At 40.8% G+C, this 23697-nt stretch overlaps 1 protein-coding gene across 1 annotated transcript; it reads right to left on the reverse strand.

Annotated features, from left to right (window-relative positions):
* Positions 1–4735: 4735 nt before the first annotated feature.
* LOC128745141 (phenoloxidase-activating factor 3-like) lies at positions 4736–6246 on the reverse strand. Its single transcript, XM_053842136.1, has 4 exons — positions 6101–6246; positions 5611–6046; positions 5354–5547; positions 4736–5289 (listed from the first exon to the last, which is right to left on the reverse strand). Exons 1-4 carry the CDS (start codon positions 6207–6209, stop codon positions 4868–4870), a joined length of 1161 nt encoding a protein of 386 aa, XP_053698111.1. The 5' UTR covers positions 6210–6246; the 3' UTR covers positions 4736–4867.
* Positions 6247–23697: the final 17451 nt, after the last annotated feature.

Genomic DNA, 23697 nt, shown 5'->3' on the forward strand with positions numbered 1-23697 from the left:
ATATGCAATCAATTTTGTTCAAATCGGTTAAGGGATCTATGAGATAATGAAGTTCCATATTTTTCGTATTTTTATACATAACTTTTGAACTAAAAGTCCGATCAAAATGAAATTCAATAGCGACCAATGGGACACCTAGACCTTTCATTTGACACTAAGAACATTAAAATCGGTCCAGCCATCTCCGAGAAAAGTGAGTGAGATTAAAAGCGTTACATACACACACACACACACACACACACACACACACACATACATACACACACACAGAAAATGCTCAGTTTTCGAAACTGAGTCGAATGGTATATAACATTCGGCCCGCAGGACCTTCTTTCCATTTCCGGTTTTCCAAGTGATTTCTATACCTTTATACTATATATTTATATAGTAGAAAGGCAAAAAGGTGACAAATTTTCTGAATTTCGCTAAGGAAAATGATGCAAAGCAAGTCGAATAAATCTTCTTTCCACGCATTCAATCCGTATGAACCCGGTAAGTTTCCACGGGAATCAAACCAAATTACAATCCTCCAGAAGCGGACGAACTAGGGCACAACATAATGATATAAGGCAGTGGACGTCCTTAAAGTTTCTCCCAATTTTGGAGTTAAATCCAAACCGCCGAAATGCCTTAGAGATGATTGATTCACGGTGCAAATTATATGTCAGTTTAGTGTCCAGTAAGACACCGAGTTCGTTGGTTCACTTTGCGTAACTCTGTACCAGCAATAATGTAATCAATTTTTATCGAGGTTTTGATGCGATAAAAGCTCATCATTCGCATTTTGCAACGCTCACAATAATTGCCATTGCAACCGACACCCAACTGTAACGTAACATCGTTAAAGAACAGCAGGAAAAGTAATGCTCCCATGCTGCTGCCTTGAGGAACACCAGATATATTGGTAAACTCCCAAGAAATACTGGATCCGAGTTTGAGTCGTAGTGCTCTATCGGTGAGATACGAATTTAGCCATTTCACCGTTTGTTGAGAAGACAATCAACCGTAATCCAGTTTTCCACGAGCGATAATGGCGGCTATTGAGCACGAGTGGGCAATCTTTTGGCATTTATTGCAGGAGCATCGAGTTTGCCCTGACGGAGTTACTATGGAAACATCCATGATTGTTTGTTGTTCGAGTGTTAAATGTAAACATTGTTTCATTTTGCAGATCAGCTGAAGCGGCCATAATTTACTGAAGGCATTGGCTCAGAATACTTTTTCACAATCGTGCGAATTAAACATTCGAAACATTACACATTAACGCAAACATTAACTTCATGTTGGTCGAGCCGTTGTCAAGTTTGCTCTCGAACAGCGTCTCGACTTGATAAGAAACTTTCTGTTGCGTATTTGGACATTCTCCCTGAAGTTTGCGAAAACTGCAATGCCACAATCCATAAAACTTGTTGCCGGTTCAATTATGTTCCTCTTCAGCTGATCTGCAAAATTGAACAATGTTTACATTTTTACATTCGAACAACAAACAATCATGAATGTATCCATAGTAACTCCGTCAGGGCGAACTCGACGCTTCTGCAATGAATGTCAAAAGATTGTGCCCACTTGTGCTCAATATCCGCCATTATCGCTCGTGGAAAGCTGGATAAGATCAATTTTGATTGATGTGCCATATTGAACCACAAACGCCACACATATAGGTTAATAAAGGTTAGTTTATAAGGGACGTGGTGCAGCCAACTAGTTTTATTGTGCCAACCACAATAAATTTGCTTTACTAACAGCTATAGTGTGTTTCGATTCGTATCCTCTTGGTATTGAGGAATACTATAATAAAGCCATAGGTAATAATTAATACCGCAATAAAACCTTCATAAAACTTAAGTAAAACCAAGTAGTTTTAAAATTTGGGCTTCGTCAAATTTCCAAGCAACACAACTTCGATACCTTTAGTTGCAGCGACTTATTTATAATTGGATTTAGCCCTCATAAGTCATAAGTCTATAAGTAAGTTAGTAAGTAAAGTAAGTAAGTAGTCAAACAGTTTCCACAACAAGTTTATAACAACTGTGTTTGTAGGGTTGTCTCTTGTTCCAATACTACCCATTGGATTTACTCCTAACATCGTCATCGTGAATTCCCCGATGGTTGTAAACCAGCGAATCTCGACATGTGCCGCATCTAACTTCTCTGTTCTTAGTATTACGGTTCGAGCCGTTGAGCATAGTCCTGAACAGCTTTAGTCGACATTTGTACCTTGGAAATGTCTGAGAAAAATCGTTCATCGATGGGAAAAAGATCAATCAAGGTTTGCCGTCCGTTGGTCAGTTGATATTCATATCTATATGATTGTTTACATGTTCTTGCCGGGAAAGCAGGTACTTCGAACAATCCACAAGAAGCTGCCTAGAATGCTTCCGTGATATTTTCTTTGGGCTTTGGCAGTGCATCGTTCCGGTAGTACGTAACCCTGCGGTTGAAAATCCTCCGTACCTCTTGCTTATTGCAGTTTGCAGCAATAAACTATTCCAAAAGGACACTACCTAGACTATTCAATGATGTACTGTTCCAAATGTATTAAGTTAATTCGTCGCCCAAATTGCTGTCAACATACGGAAAGCGGAGAGTGGCGCAGTCTTCCGAACCACAAACTGAAGCACTACTAGGAGACCATATCCAACGTACAGCTGGCTAAAATCGAAAAGCTACAGTAGGCCGACCACGTCGCAAGAATGCCTGTCATCTGTGCAGTGAAATCTCTTCTCTTCAAGAACTCCACCTGCTGGCACCAGAAACAGAGGGGCCCAATTCAATTTTAAAACAGATTTTTTTTCTATTCTCCGACCTCATCAGTTATAACACGGTCCATAACCAAAATTTCTAATTAAAAATACTCTATTTTTTATTCAAGAATTTTTTTTTATTCAAATTTCTAATGTAGATTAACTGTAATGTCATGGCCAACTATTAAATTGTTTTTGAAAGTTCCTGACAGGAACGTTGTTATATAGGATAAAAGTAGTTGCTAAGGGAATTTGTAATCAAATGATTCTTTGAAATCGTTAAAAATCCTTAGCACCGCCGTTTAAATTCTTAGTTTCGGTCCGGTATTGTAAACGCGGTCTTTTTTAACCCACGTTTTCTCATATGAAACGAAAATTTTCCCACACTTTACTCTATGAACATAACGGTCTTCGGTACGAAAGCGTTTCGAAATTGATATAAAAAATCAATTTAAAAAACTCTCAAAAATCGCGACGTCATCAATCATCGCGGTCAATTTATCATCCGACGACTTCATCAACGAAAATGTCATTAAAAATCTCGAATTTCACCGAAAAAAAAAACTCCACACGAAACAAAACAAAACTCAATCTTTTCCATCAGCTGGACGATAGACATCTCATCCGTAATGACTCCGGTACCTACATGCGAGGAAAGTACTGTGAGAAAGTAAACTTCAAAAACGTAAGCAAAAAAACTCGGTTCCGATTCGACTCCTTTTCCCCGTTTTGTTCTTGATCAAATTGAACAGCGCAAAAAAAATCCTAAAAATCTTTCTCCTCAACAACGACGAGCCGAACCCACTTGCTACTCATCCCGGCGGATCCGATCCGGACTCCGGAGGAGAACGAGAGAAAATTTCCTCCTAAACGCTCGATTACGATTCATCAAAATATGCTTCACCCTTGAAATGTGCTGTCTACGAGAGACTGCCGACCTTGCCGACTCGAAGTTCAAAACGCTTCGCACCCCCCTTGCTCTGCCCGTCCCTTCCCTTTCGGACCACGGTGAACTGAAGGTTTAAGGTTACGCAACTGTCTATGACGATGGATGATCACACGGAATGGGACGAGACGGGACGGGAAACCCGAAGGAAGATTAATGAAGAAGCCAAAGTACAACAGCAACAGCAGCAGCAGACCTTTCGGGGTTTACCCCTATTTCTCAGTTCAATTCTCAATTTCGATCCCGGTTTCCCGAAGATCCCGTCTGTCACTTCCCGTGTGTGGAAGAAGGGATTTGGTTTTTTTTTTTGAAAAAAATTACGAGTCAGCTGCCCCTCGGCCGCGACCCGACCGACCGGCAAAGGTTGAGAAATTGAAAGTAATGGGGTTAAATTTGGTCGCTTCCCAATATTTGTGATGCATGGTTTTGATCATCGATCGAAGTTCGGGTTCCGAATGATAAGTACTGAAAAAGGGGAAAGATTTTAGGTTTTTTTTCCTTTGGAAAATCCTTTGTTTGCCTGTGTTATTAATGAAGAATCTCGGATCGGATCGGATCGGAGTAAAAAATGAATGTTTGTACAGCTTGATAGCTGATGAAGAACTTTGATAGAATTTTTTTTCCGCTCTCTCCGATACTTTCGGATTCGGAAGATTGATAGTGAACGAACGGATTGAAACTTGAGAAATTGATATTGGTGCTATAAAGCGATTGAAATTACGGAAAATATTGATCACGGCGCGGTGAGAAATGGTTCCCACGAAAAAATGAGAAAAAAAACCCCTTTGGGTTTGAGTTTTCGAGTTTTTGCACATTGCCAAAAAGAAAGGGTACGGATTCATTAGGCGCGTATCGAATTTCCGTTACGATTGTGGAAAAGGTTTCAGTTTACGTTCAATAACGGTTGTTTATTGTCGAATGAAGAAAACATTAAGGTTATATCAGATTTACTGGCTTTTTCAAGTTCAGTCTTCGAAAAAAATCTCTTTTTTCTCTTAGAAAAATTAAGAATCTTTAAACGTTTTAATGTGAATATAACCTTATTGATTTTCATTCGCAAAGAAGATGCATGCATTTTTGATGAAAAAATACAGACCAACCACAAAAAGTTAAAAATGAGATAGAATGGTCAGAATGGAGAGTTGAAGATACGCATTATGAAAATTTTTGTAAAAATTTAGTCCCTAATAGTATCCAGAATCCAGTCGACATAACTTTCCACCCGGCAGTAGATTTCCGGCAGGGCTTCCTCGCCGCATGCATGTCCTCCGGCCGACAGAATACCGTGCTGTACGAACCGTCCGGTGCCGTTGCGTGACCGCACGTAGGAAGCAAGCGGGGCACCCGAATTTCCCCGGCACGTGGCTCCTTTGCGGCCACCACCGGCGCACATCTGCCCCTCATTGAGCTGCACTTTGTAATGACTTTGCGCCAGCTTCCGCGCACAATCGGCATTGTCCACCGGAAAAACGATTGCCTGCAGAAGAACCGACCACGGGACTGCGCTTTCGGTCGCTCCCCAACCGGACACAATGTACGCCGAGGGTCGCTTGGACCGGTACGCCGGAATGGTTGGCAAGCAAATTGGTCGAATGTGATCTGCGAGCAATTGTAAATAAGATCAAATTATGATGAATTTGATTGAATGTTAGCGGTAAATAACCCTTAAATTCAACGTCACGATCCAAACGGATCAGACCAATATCGCCGTTAAGCCGTGGCTTGTTGAAATCCGGATGCACTTCGAATGATTCAACGTTGAAATCTTCCACAGGTCCGGCGCAATCTTTCATCTTGGCGAAGGTATTGCAATCCGGTTCCTGATCCAGGGTGTGCTCACCCAAACGGACCTGCAATCTGCAACGACACCATCATCCGGAGTTATCAACTAAGTTCGCATTAATATAGGAAGGCACTTACGACTGTAATGTGTCTTGCTTTTCCAAACAATGTGCCGCAGTCAGGACGTACCGCTTGCTAATCAGCGATCCAGCACAACGAATCCGGACCGTACCACTGCTGCTCGTGTTGTACCGCAGCAGAGCCATCCATGGGTAGGCGAACACTTTTGCTGTCTCCGGGAAAATAAGAATAAGATCGGGCGTTGAGCGGCCACATTCTGTGGGTAACAGGTTCGTTCTTTGGGAGGAAGCTGTTGCTTCCTCAATCACATCGGACGGTTGACAGCAAATGCTTTGTTCTACTCCCGCACCCGCTAAGGTGCAGACCGCTGCTGCACCTGCAGCTGAAGCCGGCGTTGGATTTTCGATAGTGTTTAAGGCTTGATCTTGATGACAGCGTTGCACTGCAACGCACAGGCCCTTCTGGCCTGTGGAGGTGGTACACGGAGCATTCTCTAAAAATATGAAAAGCTGGTACAAAATTGTTCGATAACGTTTGAAATACGTACGTGATTGTCCTGCTACCGGTGTTATTCGAAGGCTAATGCCAATAATTACAATCCAAATCCAGAGCAGAAATATTCTTCCTACGTTCCTATTTAATTTTGTCGAATCCATCGTAACAGAGACAGATGCGAGAATGCAACTATTGGATCGAGCGGGAAATAAGTGCAGTGAAAAAAAAAGTGACAGTGACTCGGTAGCTAACTAGAACGATACTGATTTGCAATCGTGCTACCAATCAATACCCAGCTCAGCTGATTACAGCAACGTTTGATTGACTGAGTTGTCTTATCACGCCGTATTTTCCCATACTTTCGTTGTAAATAAAGCATCAATAGAGTATCAAGATGCATCTACCAAGAATCCCATCGTTCTCGGATTTGGTTGATTATTTACATTTTTGTTTACGGTTTGTAAATCCAGTACCCGTGCTGATGCGAAAGCTTTTTTGTGGCAAACAGCGTGGCCAAACCGATGCAAGTACTGCCTCAAGCAACCGTGTCCAGATAAGAACTGCGTCAGATGGAAGTTCAGGTCGATCTGAGCCGGTATGAGTCTGTGTGTCCATCTGCCGTTTGACACCGCATCCTATTCCTGTTGCCATTTGGCCAGGAACTCCTCTCTGACAATTTTCAGGATTCCTCTGGTTTGCCTTCGCATTTGTCTTCCACCATTGTGATGCCGATAGGGATCATTCCTGCGGTGACGCATACTGCCTCGGATGAAGTTGTCCTATAAGCACTCGCGACTCACATGGCGATGAGACGGAACATGCTGTTCAGCTTTGCTAGGTTTCGCTTGATCCTCAACTCTGAAATCCAAGCTGGACTACCGTACCTGCGAATCAACATGGAGACACTAACCAGAAGCCGACGCTTACTACTGCTAGGTCCGTAGCTATTCGGCGTAATTGGTGAGCTATCTGCAGCTTCGCTCCTTGCATCGCTCTCTTATTTGTACCGATTGCCTCCGTGGTCAGTATTTCTACCTCTTCCAGGGTTTTACCTGCTACCGACAGTAGAATGTCGTCCACAATGCCAACGATCCCCTCCCGGTTTGGGCAGTTTTAGAGTCAACGCACCGTTGTACATTCCCGTTTCATAGCGTTCGACCGAGAATAAAGCCTTGGGGAACTCCCGCTGTAGTCTTCACCGATCGCAGCCCCTTAACCGACTCGTTCTGGAAGTAACTCTTCAGGAGTTCTTGTACAGATAGTCTGAGATTCTAATTTTGTGCAGTGACGCGGTTATAGCCTCCCAGCTGGCGCTATTGAAGGCGTTTTTGATGTCGATGGTTAACACCGCGTAATATCGGTCGCTTCTTCGCTTTTGTTTGGCCGACTTTTCGGCTTTCTCGATAACTGTCCGGATGGCGCCAAACGTCGACTTCCCTTTCTGGAATCCCAACTGCATTCTCGACAGACCGTGTGCGCTCTTCGTAAACTTCGTCAACCTGACTTTCACTTTCAGGTCTCTTGCAACAGCCAGGAGCTCCTCGGTGGACACCTGTGCACTCTCGGCGTTGTCTTCTTCGTCAAAGTACGGAGTAGGTGACCACCACACTTGGTCAGGCTTCGGGAAAAGTCCTTCTACTATGGTCTACATCTTTTCTGGACCAAGCCCCACAGTTATCGTTGCTCCTTTGATTTTTACCGTAATAATAGGGTACGCGTCGCCCCAGGGATTGACATCAACGCCACGGTACAGCTCTTTCTAGCAATTCGTTTTGCCCTTTTGGATTTCCATCTTCAATAAAGCTCTTGCCGTTTGGAGTACCAACCTACGCTCATCTCGTTCTACTGCGGACTCTCTGAACTTGCCTTCTTATTGTGAGACAGCTACTCTATCCACCAATCTTGGCGAAATTTTCTTGAGGAAACAATAAGACACCGGTCTTTCAACACCATGTACTGGTGCAGCTTTAAGGTGAAGGTCGTTAATTTAATAGCGAAAATTAATGGCCAATTTCATGCTCAACGTAAATATGGCATCACTCCACATATACATCCGTATCCTTGGTAACGTATCAACAACGACGGTCGCGGATTCGGAATTGCAATCGAAGCGAAGTAAAGTTTTTCATGTCAATTCGAGTGAACAGTTTGGGAAAAATCATTATAATATCTTAGCAAATAACTGTTCGGGTGGTAAATTAAAGTTTTCTGTGCCCCAAGTTAAGTTTCGCGAGTGATGTGTGTGAAAAATCGACGGCGAAAAAGTGAAAATACCGTGATGAATTTTAATTGGGCAGAAATCTCAGTATTTAGTGTAATTTATGCCCCAAAATGTAATAGAACCTATAGAATGTAATGTTTATTACTTCGAGTTGCTAGATCTTATTACGGCTAGCAGGTTAGTTGAACTAATTTTATTTTTTTGTGAGAGTTTCCCGAGTCTATGGGAGCATGTTGGTACACCGAAGAAGGAAAGGGAAGGGTGGTATTCGGTGCCACACTAACTGCCCTCTTGATTCCAATTTATAACTATCTTGCTGTCCTATCCAGCTTTCCACGAGCGGTAATGGCGGCTGGTGGATACAACTTTCTGAATGGTGCAGTTCGGTTTTGGCATTCAATGCAGGCGCGGTTACTATGGAAGCCACTACGATTGTTTACTGGTTGAGTGGAAAAATGTAAATATTGCTTAGTTTTCGCAGCGCTTACGCTTGGCATTTGAAACCTGCCGTCGCATGGTCGTCGCCATCCTCTTTTTCGCAAAGTACACGCCTTGGTTGCTTCGTCTCTTTTCGCCACATTTCCTGCACAGATCAGATCTGTCAGGACCTTTGCAATTCCTCGCCACATGGCCAAAGCAGATGCTTTTACAGCATCTCTTCATTTCCTTCGTTGTTCGAGGAATAGTTCTCAGTGAACACACTGACCACCCGACCTTTACTCTACCTGTATTGACCACAACCGTCGAGAGTCGAATCGGAACGTCTCCCACAACACATTGAACTTTCAGTGCGTTCAATGACTCCCCCTCCGTAGAGATCTCATCCAGGTCTCCGCAATCGATCACTGTTTCTTGTGTTAGGGCTCGAACTATTGTATTTTGTACAACACTTGTGAACCGTTAACTTTATCTCGGTATATCTCGGGATTACAGCAATAGAGAAAATTACTGTTCTCAGCAAAGTTGATCCGCAGACCAAGATTTTCTTTCAAACGGTGGAAAAAGCTTCATAAGTTTTTCATCAACTTACTTACTTACTTAATCAGCTCCAGGTCGTAGTTTCCTCTGGTGTACGAAGGAGTCGTCTCCATTCCACTCGGTCCATGGTCGCAATTCGCCAGCCACGGAGTCTGCGTAGGTTCCGCAGGTCGCCTTCCACTTGATCGATCCATCTTGCTCGCTGCGCGCCCCGCCATGGCGTTGGGATGTACCCAATAGCATACTACACACAAACATCCTTCTCAAAATGTGTTTGAAGTACTTGAATCCTTTTTGCAGTAGAATAGGGTATATTCCATCTGTTCCAGGAGATTTGTATGGAGAGAAGCTGTTCACGGCCCACTCAATCGCTTCAGTTGTGACAAGTCTTCGAGCAAAAGCCCACGAGTCTAAGCCACCTAAAATGATTTCTGGATCGTTTCGAACTTCAGGTTCCACACAGCCCGGAAAGTGACTATAAAAGAGACATTCCAGGCTTTCATTGTCATTCGAACAGTATTCGCCGTTCGAACTTCGAATGTTATTAACTTGATAATCTTTCGATTTTGACAGTATTTTATTAAGTCGACTTGCCTCGCCGAAACTGGAAACGTTGCTACAGAACCTGTGCCAGCTCGTGCGTGCTGAAGATCGTAGAGCCTTTGCATAGGCTCTCCGGGCCTGCTTGAAAGGCTCCACGCCATCCCTACGACGTCTATTCCAGGCTCTCCTGCATCGTTTCTTTAGTTCCGCGATATGAGAGTTCCACCATGGTGTTCCTCTAGTCGTTTTAATAGTTTTTAGCGGGCAGGCTACTTCAAAAGCTGCTGATGGGCATTGGCATCACTACCACTACAGGATTTGTCATACCAGTTTTGCTGAAAACAGCAAAGTTCTGGTTTCCATTAAAAGAGCCATTAAAAAGTTTTTCGGATAAATACAAATTTGCTGCCCGTTTGTGTTGAAGATTTATTTGTGCGACTCTAACTGTTTGACTAGCGGAGTATATGCACAAACAATCTCTAGCACATATCAGACAGCAAATTGTAAGCGAAGCCAATTATGTTGGCCAGAACGCACTTGGCGTAAAACCCGTAAGGAAAATTGGGCAGGATTCCTATGTTGTTCCCACGAAACGCAAGGGACAACAAAGATCGACCGTGCCAGAGCCCCGCATGGCACAGTAGGGACAAGATGCCCAAAGTACTCCGTTCGCGACTGACATGTTTTCACCCCTCCAGCCATTCAATCATCGGCACGAAGTTAGACCTTGACTTAGGGGCTCCTGATTTGCCGACTCTCACGGCAGGATCAGGTCCCGTGGCTCAATTTTTACCCAAACGTACAATTCGGCACCTACCGCCAAAGGGCATAACTGCAGATTGTGTAAAACAGACCGATTGAGAGCCTTTCTCTCTCTGTCTGTGCTAAGCCAGCTGAGAGATTAACTCTCTCCCGGTGTACCCACACCCCGCAGCCAAGCCCTCCGAAAAACCGGCACCGAACTGCATGATTAGGTAGCCGGAAACCACACGGCGAGTGTTCCACCTTCTCTGTCTGCGTACGACAACCAAGGTTGCGTACCATCAGGTGCGCAACTTTGGCTGCCGTACCCCAGTCGGCACCTCGTGGAGGTAGAGATAGGAGTTAGAAAACAGAGGCGATATATTTGCACATTTGCACATCACTCATTTGCCAGCCTAAGCCAGACATTTATTCGTGTTTACCAGATGTTCGAATAAACCTATTAGCGGGAACCTACTCTGGGAAGAATAGGGACTCAAACACTCTAAAATATTTTTTCATCTCCACCTACTACTGACTTAATTCCGAATTTTATTTACCATCATCGGAAGTATCTTGACCTGATAAACAACTTTGTCGAAAACATCAACCTTCTATCTCGTCATGGTTCGGAAATATCGCCAAATAAATTAAATTTCACCGTATACCCCATCTAGCGGACTAGTTCCAAACTTCAGAGTTCGTTACCAAATGCGTCTTGGCTTTACAAACAACTTTGTAGTAAATAGCAGCCTACTAGCTCATTCGGTTCTAAAATATTCCTAAATGAATTTAATCATTATTAGCGCCATCTAGCGGATCCGTTCCGAATTTTGTTGTATATCACGGGATGTGTCTTAACTAGATAAGCAACTTTGTCGAAAGTCGAAACCTTCTATCTATTCACAAACTTGAGCTATTGCCCGCCGTGTACTCAGTACACGACGCAACCGCTTGTGTAACTTTTTTCATTTAAAAAAAGTTGCTATATTTTGGCATCATCATCATCATCTTCGAATACAACCAAAACCTGGTGTGATTTGATTAAAATTTCGATGATTTTTTCGCGTTTTTTCGAAAATGCGTGTAACATTAAAAAACCAGTGATAGCTGCTAAAGGGAAAAAGATTGAGCTCTACTGTCTTCGACGAAAATGTGCAATTTAATGTGATTAATAACTTCTTAGAACATTTGAAAAGCATACAAAGCGTCATTAGAGAGCTAGATCGAAGAAACTGTTTTGAAGGGTGTCCCTAAGAGTTTGGCTCTATAACTTCTTTCCTGTAAGAGATAGAAATCTTCCGAATTCAACAAAGTTTCTCGAAAATAGTTTAACTAAAATTTTTCTGTGGGTAGCAATCATTTCTGACTTAAAATAGAGAAAATATTTTTTGTATCTGATTAGGGACACCCTAATGTCCGAATATTTTTTCACCACTAGAAAGTGCTTTTTGAATGAAGAAACTTTTCTGAAGCAATTATTATGCTATGTCTTAAGGTTTCGATGCTATTACTTATTTTTGAAGCCGTCCCACTGTGCACCGTCCCGTTCCGGTCGGATCATTATTGAGAACTTTTTTAACCGGGCTGTCGTCCGACATCCTCACGACGTGCCCAGCTCATCGCAGGCGACCGAGTTTTTCATCGGGTGGCATTAGTATTTGAGTGAATTCTATTAGGTTTTAGCATGCCTAAAAACCGATGTTGGCGCGAGTGACGAAAGGTTAAGATGAAATTAGCCGTCATCGATTGTGCCAATTTCAAAAGTAGTTTTTTTGTTTGAAACAAAAGATCTGTTCATGAAAATGTATTCGCTGTATTCAGATTGGCAAGAAGAATGCAGTATTTACTTTTTTTATGGACAGAATCCCGCTTTTGGGCCCAAAAACTGCCTCCGAAATTGGGCTTTCCGACGAAAAGTTAATGACTGCTAGTTTCCCGTTAAGGCCAATAGAATAGCTATACTTGTGCTATTTTGATTAACAAAGCAATAACAGTTTGGAATAACATATTTTAGTACACTCAACCCCCACTAATATGGAAAACACCTCGTTTAGATCAGGCGAATTAATTTTTAATCTGAATATTCGGTAACTCTATTCATTTTCACATAGGGGAAAGGCAAGCACCCTATGAACTTGTTGTTTTGATTTGACGAAAACAAAGCTTGTGATAACATTTTGAATAAGCGCGAATTCTGAACGTCCGGATTGTAGAAGAGGAAATCGGTTCGACAGTTTCAACTAAAATGGTCTATTTTGGGTGCTGGAGAAAGGTAAGTTGCATTTGAGCTATATTGCCAAAGCTACTGAGCAAGAGGAAACGTATTAAGTTTTTTTTTCAATTTGTTCGGTCGTCAATTCCCGTCAACCGCCAACAGACGCTTGAGCATTTTTTAATGTGAACGCATTCAAATTACCGGGGTACAGATTGAAAATGTCCAGATTAAACAAGGTCATTTCAGCGGGGGTACATTGTACAGCATTATACTCTAGTAGTACTAGTAGTAATAGTAATAGCAGTAGTAGTAGTCAATTCAACCCGCGGACAACCGTCAGTTTGTCCGAAAAACTGTGTTCGTGCTTTATCTGTTATGTTCTCGATCGACTGTATCGTATGCCGCTTTGAAAGAAACAAAGTTGTAATGTGTGAACACGTTGTATTTCCGACATTTCAGCAAGATCTTTCAGTAAGTTAGAATGAAACAAATAGTCGTCATAAATTAATTTTAGGTCGGCATTTTTTCTAGGTTTCTGCATCATTGCTTTATAGAATCTCCTCTCAGTAACCGAATGTCCGCATTGATTCTTTTACCCATTATTTCTTCAAAGGAAGCTTAATCTTGCTCAAACCCTCTCAATTGGGTTAAGTTCCGGTGGGAGGGTATAAAACCAATCTATCTATGTACCATAATCTGAATTGGACATGTGGTGGCTGACACGCTTCGTGTTTTTTTGGACAATCCAGATGGAAACATCCGCGTTTTTCGCCGCATGGCAAACCGTTTCGACCAACGCGTTCTAGCGAAACTGTCGGTTGTTCCTGGCCTGAACTGGATAGCTGTCTTCTGCGGATTTGTACCAATACTTAACCGCCGCCAGATTGCCCGGGTGTCTTTGAATGGCTTCACCGTCAAATGATAGATTCTCAGGTGTTTCTCGATCGATCTGTCCGCGTTGTTTTTTTATATGATTACCTTTGCTTCATAACTGATATTGTATCATCCGCCTACACTGGTCAAGGGACGATACCAAACAAGCTTTGCACCTGCTGACAATATCTAGTTATGACAAAAAACAAATCGCCCTTTTGCTCAACCCAAGAAGGCGATCCGCCTTCCAGGTCCAGGCACGTGTCCTCTGTCCTAATTCGTCCAGCCTACAAAAGAAATTATCACACCTTCCACAAGCTCTGCGGAAAGCAAAGCAGTTTTCGTCGTCCGTTATCCTGTTATTGATCTTCCTCGTACTTTCCGATCCTTCCTTCCAGCTTATAGGTGTGGTCGGATCGGCGTTGACCCTCGAGAAAACGGTCGACCCGAATAATTGACCTCTACTTTGAGGGCGCTTGGTCGGTTCGGTTCGGTACGGCGGTGTGGCACCCATCCATTGTATCCGCACCGAAGTGAGAGGAAAAAGAAGGGATCGAGGTAAATACCCGAAATCCCAGCCTGCCGGCGCTTTGTTTGTTTTGTCCCCTGTTCGTTGCTTCGTTGTTCGTTTTGTTTGCTGGCGCTCCGCACCAGCCAGCCGGATGCATAATAAAAGGCTATGCCTATGAGGTTACGGAAGGTCAGCGTATTATTGAAACGTTAGATTTGTATAACGGAATTAGCCCCGCAGGAAATTCGACTGTGAAACACGAACGGATTACGAATGATTTGAAATTTTGAAAAAAAAGGTCGTTGAATTAATTATGAAACGCTAATCTCCGAGCAAAGTTTGCAACTCGTCGTTCGACCCGGCATGGAGTCCACGATGTCGTAGGACACGGTTGGTCTCAGTTGGCGTTTTGTTTAACAACACAGGCAAGCAGCTTGGAAACGGTAGCAACATTCGTTGCTACGTCATGCAGGCTAAAAACACAAAAAAATCAACAAATTCAAAACCTGAAGCACGAAAAAAAAAACGGTCACAGCAACCCGATGAAAGCATCGCAGCAGCAGCAAGCAAAGTTGCAAAGCCTAACAGCAGGAGGATGGGAAACCCTTTGTTGTGAACGTACCTATGTAATAAGGGTTAAAAATTTGTTCGTTTTTTTCATTTTCGGCAAGATTTCGGAAACGGGGTAAACACCAACCAGCAGCCCAGCAGCCGATCCGTGTCTCGACCCGCGAGGAATATATGGAGAACTGTGATGGATGGTCGGGAACGGGGGAGTCCCCTGTCCGGGCCGGGCCGAACAGGAAGGAAAAGGATCATCTTTTGTGTGTGTCTGTGTGGCATATGTGAAAAGCAAACGAAAATTACGTGTTTCGGTGCCAACAAAAAATACGGAATCCTTTCAGCATTTTGGTACCTTTCCAAAAAAAAAAGGATGACGCATAATTTAACAGGAAAAGGGGTTTTTAAGATTTCGGTTGAGCGTGCTTTTTCTGAAAACGAAAAAAAAAAAACACTGAAGCTGAAGACGCTGCCGATGGTTGTATTGATTTTCTGTCTCAGACTCTCAGCTGCTGCTGCTGCTGTTGTTTAGTTGATCCGAAAAAAGGATAATCATTTTTCGGCTGCTTGTTGTTGACTGAAGAATGGCGAAAGATCGTTATCTGACGGTGACGGTGAACTTTTTCGGGATCAGCGGATTTTTGTTTCTTTGCCGGTTAAATTTTGAACCGGGTTTATCTCACCTGGATGGTAAATGTTTTGACACGGTTTGCTATTGAGAGTTGACGGTTCCGGGGATGGAATAGATAGATTCATTGAAACTATCCTCAAAATCCTTACGTTGGATGTGTACATGTGGGAATTTCTATCATCAAAATTTTCTTCAAGGTGAAAAATATCAAAAATTACAAATTAAATTTATTGTCCTTTCTGTCGATAAGGCGAAAGAAATTCAATATTTTTATTAGGAACAACCTGAAACCGGATACATTTTGGTGGACAACCTACATTCCAATTAGGGTTGACCCTTCTGTGGTTTTCCTATATCAGCAATGTGAATAGTCCAGTAGGGAGAAATCAAAAGGACGAATAGACCACTCGAATACCGTGTACAATTGGTACCTGAAGATCACTTCAAAGGGTGAAATATCAAAATTATAAATTGGAAATATTGAGACCCGTGAGAATTTTTCGTCGATTTTTATGGTGTCTTAATCCGATCTGCTCTATGGAGTTGCACCACATTTTCATACGCATAAAGACGTGTAATGCGAAAAATGGAGAAGAAGTGGCAGCCCCAACAATAGGCGAAGTTAAGAGCGTATTATCAGTGGAAGTCGTGCTTACTATGCGTCGTACAGACTAAGCCCAAAATGCACCCTGTACAAGACGCGCAGTGGACGGGCTTGAAACGTTAACAATACTCCAGGAGAACTTGCGAGTGCTCGGAGTTTTCGAACCGAAAACCCAGTATCCAAAAGATGGCTAAAGCTGAACGGATACGATGAGCAGGGCATGTTGCAAGGATGCCGGACTACTACTTTGCAAAGTTGATGGTAGCTTCAAATTCGATAAGAACAAGACGGCCAGGGGTGAAGCGAGCAAGATGTTTACACTAGCTGGAGCGAGATATGGCGGAGAGTACGCGTTGTCCAAGTAATTGAAGAACGGTTGGCAATATTGCTTAGAAAATTTTTGCTATATATTGTATAAATGCTTTCTCGATAAGGCAAAGTAGTTTTACATTGCGTAGAGAATCACCGCTTCAAAAAAAAAGTTATTTTGCTTAAAGTTTTACATAAAAAATGCTTGAATTGCTTGCTTTAAAATGCTGTATCTCGGGATCGGCAAAGAATACCTCGGGGCGATGAGTGATTCTTATGTAAAAAAATCTGCGAAATACGATGAAGTAGAAATTTTTGAGATAAAATTGTCTTCATTGAGAGAAAAATGTAAATTTAGTTTTTAAATTGAGTTTCAAAATGTTTGGCAACAGTGGTGCTCAAAAGTAATATGCTTTTCGAATTCCTTGGATGATTTCCTTTGAAAATGTGAAAATAGTTTCTTTCTAAACTTAATATTTACGGAGATAAAAGCAGGTTTTGATAAAATCGGGTATTTTCCTTAAAATGGCGGTGCTCCCAGGTTTAGAAAGACTATTTTAACATGTTTCCAAAAGAAATTGTCCAAGGAATCCGAAAAAAAATTAAGTTTAAGTTTAAATATTTTTAAACTCGATTTAAGGTGAAGGTCGTCAGAGGCCAGCTGCTTTTTTACTGATTTCAGTACTTGTTTCCACTATCGTTTTGTTTGTGCTAAGTTTATGCTAAATTGCTAGAGTAGGCAATAATCTGTTAGGAACAATTTTGAAACGTAGAATCGCGTATCTATTCTTGCTGTTGAACTAGATCTGACAGTAATTCTATCACATAAAATGTTGTTTACGGTGAATTTTATTATCAGAGAATTTTATAAGTATATTTTCGACACTTTACGACCGTTAATTTAATAGTGAAAATTATTGACCAATTTCACGTTCAACGTAGGGGAAATGTGTATAATGTGCCCCCCCTAAGAATAAATGGTTATATCTCCGTTATACTTCCCCAAATTAACGTTACAACTACGTGTATATGTTGGTGTTTAAGCTGACAACCAATTGCAATTGTTTATTTCATTTAGTATTGTGGAATAAACATGCTAGGAATTATTTAATAAAAGCACCTAAATGTTGTGTTTCTCGTCTGCGCGGGGTAAAATGCCCCACCTGCGGTATAATATGCCCAATGCGGTAATTTGAGTATTTCTACCAGTGACAGACCAACTCTATTTTGTAGAAAGTAAAACTATTTCCTTTGTTTTGCAAAATATCGTTATTTTATGTAAAATAAACCTAGTTTCGGCCTTCTGGCGCACTTTTTCTTTTCTGCATGGGGCACATTACACTGCAGCTGTGGCGTTTTGTACCGGGTAGTTGAATTACCTAGAATTTGGACGTTGGTAACAAATTATTCCCACCACGGTTGCTCTACAATACTAATTGAATTAAATAATGGCAATTGGCTTCAACTTAGATCTGTTTACCTATGTTTATAGCCACATTTGCAAGGGGGGCAAATTGCACCACCGCAAGTGGGGCATTTTGGCCTGCTTTTACTTATTTGAAAAAATATTAAATGCTAAAGCAAATCAAGCGTTTCATACCGTTATTTTTGGCAGGGATGTCTTTTTGAAGTTCACTTTACGCAATCGAATCACAACAACCGGTTATTTACAGATTTTGACAAGAAAATAGCTTATGGAAATGACGCCAAAAGTTACATCGGAAGCTGCTCAAAAACAAATTTATTTTTGTTTTGTTTTTACAGAATGTGACAACTGTCATACTTGCATAGTAGGCTAGTTCCATCAAATACTATGGTTTCTGGGTGGTTTTGCATTTTGATTTCGCTTGTTTAGTGAAAAACGAAGGGGGGGCACATTGGCCAGGGGGGGCACGTTATACACAATTCCCCTAAATATGGCATCACTCCCGTTTCCTTGGTAACGTATCAACAACGACGGTCGCGGTTTCGGAATTGCAATCGAAACGAAGTAAAGTTTGTCCTATCAATTCAAGTGAACAGTTTGTACAAAATCATTATAATAGCTTACCAGATAACTGTTCGGGTGTTAAATTAAAGTTTTCTGTGTTTCAAGTTAAGTTTCGCGTGTGCTGTGATGAATGGAACGGCCGAAAAAAAATTAAAGAAAAATCGACGGCGAAAAAGTGAAAATATAGTGATGAATTTTAATTGGACAGAAATCTAAGTATTTAGTGTAAGTTATGCCCCAAAAAGTAATAGAACCTATAGAATGCAATGTTTAGTGCTTCGAGTTGCAAGATCTGATTACGGCTAGCAGGTTTGTTGAACTAATTTTATTTTTTTGTGATGGTTTCCCGAGTCTATGGGAGCATGTTAACATACTGAAGAAGGGAAGGGAAGGATGATATTCGGTGCCATACTGACTGCCATAAATGGACTCTGACGACCTTGTCCGTAAAAACTAAATTTGCATTTTTCTCTCAATGAGTACAATTTGATTTCCAAAATTTCAATTCCACCGTATTCCTCAGATTTTTTTACATAAGAATCGCTCAAAACCACGAGGTGTTCTTTGCCGGTCCAGACATACAGCGATTTGAAGCAATCAACCCGCGATTTTTCATAAATATGTAATCAAGAGTAAAATTACATTTCATTGACGCAGTGAGTCTATAAGCATTGCAAAAACACTGTGCGGTACCGTGAAAGCATGTATACAGTATGTAATAAGTTTTTTCTTAACAGTGTTGCCAGATTTTCCGTTTTTCTCAATATTACCCACACTAATTAAATAAATATTAATATCATAGCAAGGAGGAAAATCTAGAGGCTATCAGCGAGTTGAAAAACATTTCATAATGTTACGGGCAAATAGCTAGAATATGTTACGCCATTTTCAACTTATATTCCCATAACTAGCGTTAACAATTAGAGTAGGGCGGGGCATACGTGCGATGTTTGAAGTTGTCATCAATTTTCGTGAGATATAAAGAAGGACAACAACATAATATATTTTACAGTGATGCAGTAACTCAATGTTTTTACATTCAACTATAAATCATCTGCGATAATAGTGTTTTGCAAAATAAATTCTTCATTCTTCTGATCAAGTGCAGATTCGCACTTTTACCCCACTAGCGGGGCAAAAGTGCGAATACCGCGGGGCAAAAGCTCGAAGCTAGAATCCACGAAATAAGCCCAGCAGTAGCTAACAAAACCATATTATCTTCAATCTGCGTTGTGTTTCGGTAAGCAATATTCTCAATTTGCACCTTTTCTATTTTGCGCTACTGTGTTGCAGCCTTAGTTAGATCGAAACTTTTCCAAATGTTTGTTTTTTGTTTCATCAGCGGAAACACATTGTTTTTCTTCGGCCGACATCTGTAGAGCACACAGTTTTCTGCAAATCTTTCATTTCTAGTATCTGTAATATAGTGCCTAAGGCTGTATATAATTAGCTATACATTTTTGCCTCGTCCATGAATCGCACTTTTGCCCCGTCCGTGAATCGAACTTTTACCCCGCTAGGCGCTTGATGGGGTTAGATTAAATTACGGAAAAGCGAAATATATTTTGTAAATTATTTTGGCCGTTTTTTTCAAAACAGATATGTGAGTGATGTAAAACGCTGCTACTAATTTTCAACGAGTAATATCCTCCTGTTGATATCGTATTTACCATATAACGAAAAATTACATCAAAACCACCCTAAAATAACATTTGCACATAACTCAGCAACTATGCTTCGTAAGCAACCAAAGTTTACGTTAGATTCAAGCTGTCAAAGTAGTCACCCATCCATGCCGTTGTAGAAAATTTACTCGGAATCTGCACCGATAAATCATTGAATCGCACTTTTACCCCTCCTTATTCTATTCGAAAAACAAAGTGTGTTTACATTGCTAAGAGAGTCAGTGCTTCAAGAAAATGTAGTTTTACTATTGATTATTTATGAAAAATCGCTGGTTTCTTTCTTCAAATCGCTATAACTCTGGATCGGCAGGGAACACCTCGTGGCGATTCTTATGTAAAAAAAATCTGAGGAATACAATGGAATTGAAATTTCGGAAATCAAATTGTACTCATTGAGAGAAAAACGCAAATTTAGTTTTTAAATCGAATTTAAAAATGTTTGGCAGCACTGCCGCTAAAACCTAAACGCTAAATTTTTTTTTCGGGTTCCTTGCACAATTTCCTTTGGAAACATGATAAAATTGTCTTTCTAAACCTAGTATTTCCAGAGATATTAGCAAAAGAAAATAAGAGGATTTGACAAAAACGTGTCGTAATGGGAGGTACTCCCATTAATCGCGGGAACGTCCAATCAGCACCGAACATAGGATTTTTTTTTGCTGACCTGAAACGAACAATCTGACAAAACTTGGTTCAAATCCGAGAAGGCACTCATGGATTACATGGCACTCGGACACTTGACGTGGAATGACCCATAGAGTAAGGAAGGGTAAAAGTGCCATTCAATGATTTATCGATGCAGATTCCGAGTGAATTGACTACATTGGCATGGATGGGTGACTACTATGACAACTTGAATCTAACGTAAACTTTGGTTGCTTACGAAGCATAGTTGCTGAGTTGTGTGCAAATGTTATTTTAGGGTGGTTTTGATGTAATTTTTCGTTATACGGCAAATACGATATCAACAGGAGGATATTACTTGTTGCAAATTTGTAGCAGCGTTTTACATCACTCACAAATCTGTTTTGAAAATACGGTGAAAAGAATTTACAAAATATATTTCGCTTTTCCATAATTTAATCAAACCCCGTCAAGCGCCTAGCGGGGCAAAAGTGCGATTCACGGACAAGGCAAAAAATGTATAGCTAATTATATACAACTTTAGGCACTATATTACAGATACTATCAATGCAAGATCTGCAGAAAATTGTGTGCTCTTCAGATGTTGATCGAAGGAAAACAATGTTTTTCCGCTGATGAAACAAAATAATAACGTTTGGAAAAGTTTCGATCGGACGCAGGCTGCAGTACATCAGCGCAAAATAGGAAAGGTGCAAATTGAGAATATTCCTTACCGAAACATACCGCAGATTGAAGGTAATATGGTTTTGTTAGCTACTGCTGTGCTAATTTCATGGATTCGAGTTTCGCACTTTTATTTCAGGTGATTTATAGTTCAATGTGAAGACATTGAGTTACTGCATCACTATAAAATATATTATGTTGTTGTCCTTCTTTATATCTCAAGAAAATTGCTGACAACCTCAAACATCGCACTTATGCCCCGCCCTATTCTATATAATATGTAAATATTTGCGATGTTAAATCGTTGTTGACCGCATGAGTTCTAAATCTTCGTGTCCGTCTTTCACTACCTTTGGGCGTCCGTCTTTCCCGACTTGGATACTATTTTTTCAAACTTCAATAACTTTTTATTGAATACCGTTCTAATTCAAACATAAAACAGTCTCAAACTTCGAACACTTAGAATAAAATGGTTGTTAGTTTCGCCAATATAATAAAATATTATGCTTATTGTATACCGCCGTGTTCGTTAGAAAGTCCTCTATCCGGTGGTATACAATAAACACAATATTTTATCATATTGGCAATACTAATCAGCATTTTATTTTAAGTGTTCGAAGTTTGAGACTGTTTTAAGTTTGAATCAGAACGGTATTCAAAAATTCACAAGGCTTCTAATGGATACTCAGTAAAGAATCAAACTAACGCAATGTCGTCGATATAGCTTCAATGTGTTGTTTTTTAACGATTTACCAGTTATTTTCTTCACACACAAAATTACATCGTTTAGCGTATCAACGCATTTTTTCTTTGGTTTATTTATAAATTTCACAGCGGCGCTGCTGTTCATTCAGTCTATAGAAACATTTCCCATCATTAGTTTGCTTCAAAAAATTATTGCTTATGAAATATGACAAGTATCCGTCTTAACCGCCCTTCCCCTACTGTTTTTTATTTGATTTTTTTGTTATTCTTTTACCCGTTTACCTTTTCTCTTCTTTTCCCATTTTTTCGTTCTTTATTTTTGGCACTTTTTATCTACTTTCCTTCTCGTTTTTCGTCTTCGTCTGTTTCCCATTTTCCGATTATGGGTGCCCCATTTATTCTGTTTTTGGCTTTACTTTTTCTTTTCCGCTGCGGTTTTCCTATTTATCTTCAGATTTTTGTCTTTTTCTTTTTTCTCGTTTTCCTTCTTTTGTTTTTCCATTTCAGTTTGCCCTTACCCAGCCCACTGTGGTTCAAAGGTTACCCAATATTTGCGATCCACAAGGGCTTGGGAGGAGAAGTGGGTTCAAATCTGGTTATAATTGGCTCCGATTACAGCTTGATTCGATCCGATTTTTACTTTCTGTTCCCGTTTCATACGCCCGTTATTTTTTGCTTTTCTTTTTCCCCTCTTCCGCATCGTTTTAACTTCTTTCTGGTTTTTCCTTCTTTCCGGTTCTTTCATTGTTCCTTTTCTCTTCCCGTCCCGTTTTCTCCCTTTTCCTGATCCCGGAAGTTCCTTTGCCCCGTTTTTCGTCTATTTTCTTTAGTTTTCCCTCGTTTTCGTCCTGTTCCTGTTCGCGTCTGTGTCCTGTTTTTGTAATTTTCTGTCCAGTTTTGACTTTTTTTGCTTTTTAACTTCTGTCTGTTCCGTCTACCTCTTCTGTTCTGCTTTTCCTCCCTTTCTGTCACGTTCCGATTTCTTCTCCGATCCGTTATTTTCTTGCTTTTTTTTCTTTTTCTGCCTAGTTTTTCCACTTTTTGTGTTCTCTTTGTTCATTTTTCCGTATATTTCCGTATTCTTTATCTCCTTTTCTATCCGTTTTTCTCCTTTTCCAACCAGTTTAGTCTCATTTTCTCCGTTTTCTTTTCCGTCATTTTTTTTCTTTTCTCATCCGTTCATCCTCATCCTGTCCGGTCTCGTCATGTTGCGTTCCCCCTCTTTTTGCTTCTCTCGTTTTCTTGCTTTCCACTTGTTTTATGTCCTAATTTCTTTCCCATTCTGTCACGTTTTTTCTTACTTTCGTGCCAGTTTTTGTTCTATTTCTCTCTCGAGTGTTTCCTTTTTCCTTCGTGCCCTGTTCCGTTTTTTCTCCTCCTGTCCTCGATATGAGAGATTTGAATGCTACAACTTAACACTTCGTTTTTTGTAGTATTTCAAACGTTTTGTTCTGCTATTTTTAATATCTGACCTTCTGGCATCTTTGCATCATCTCTTTCCAGTTATCATCTTTTTGGCGTTTTTGGTTTGATGGCGTCGTCATTTGACAGTTTTGTTTGACATTTCTTGTCGTTGTTTTGCTGTCTTTTTATTGTCTCTTCATTGCCCTTCCTCCATCTATCTATTGTCTTATTGTCTTCGTTTTGCCTTGGTTTTTGTGTTGGCATTCAGCACTGTTGTTGGCGTTTTTTCTGCGTTTTTTGTCATCTTTCGTCGTTTTGCGTGCCTGTCTATACTTACATCATATTTTTATCGTTTTCTCACTGTCTC

This window comes from Sabethes cyaneus, chromosome 1 (genome assembly GCF_943734655.1).
Source record: "Sabethes cyaneus chromosome 1, idSabCyanKW18_F2, whole genome shotgun sequence".
Lineage (NCBI taxonomy): Eukaryota > Metazoa > Arthropoda > Insecta > Diptera > Culicidae > Sabethes > Sabethes cyaneus.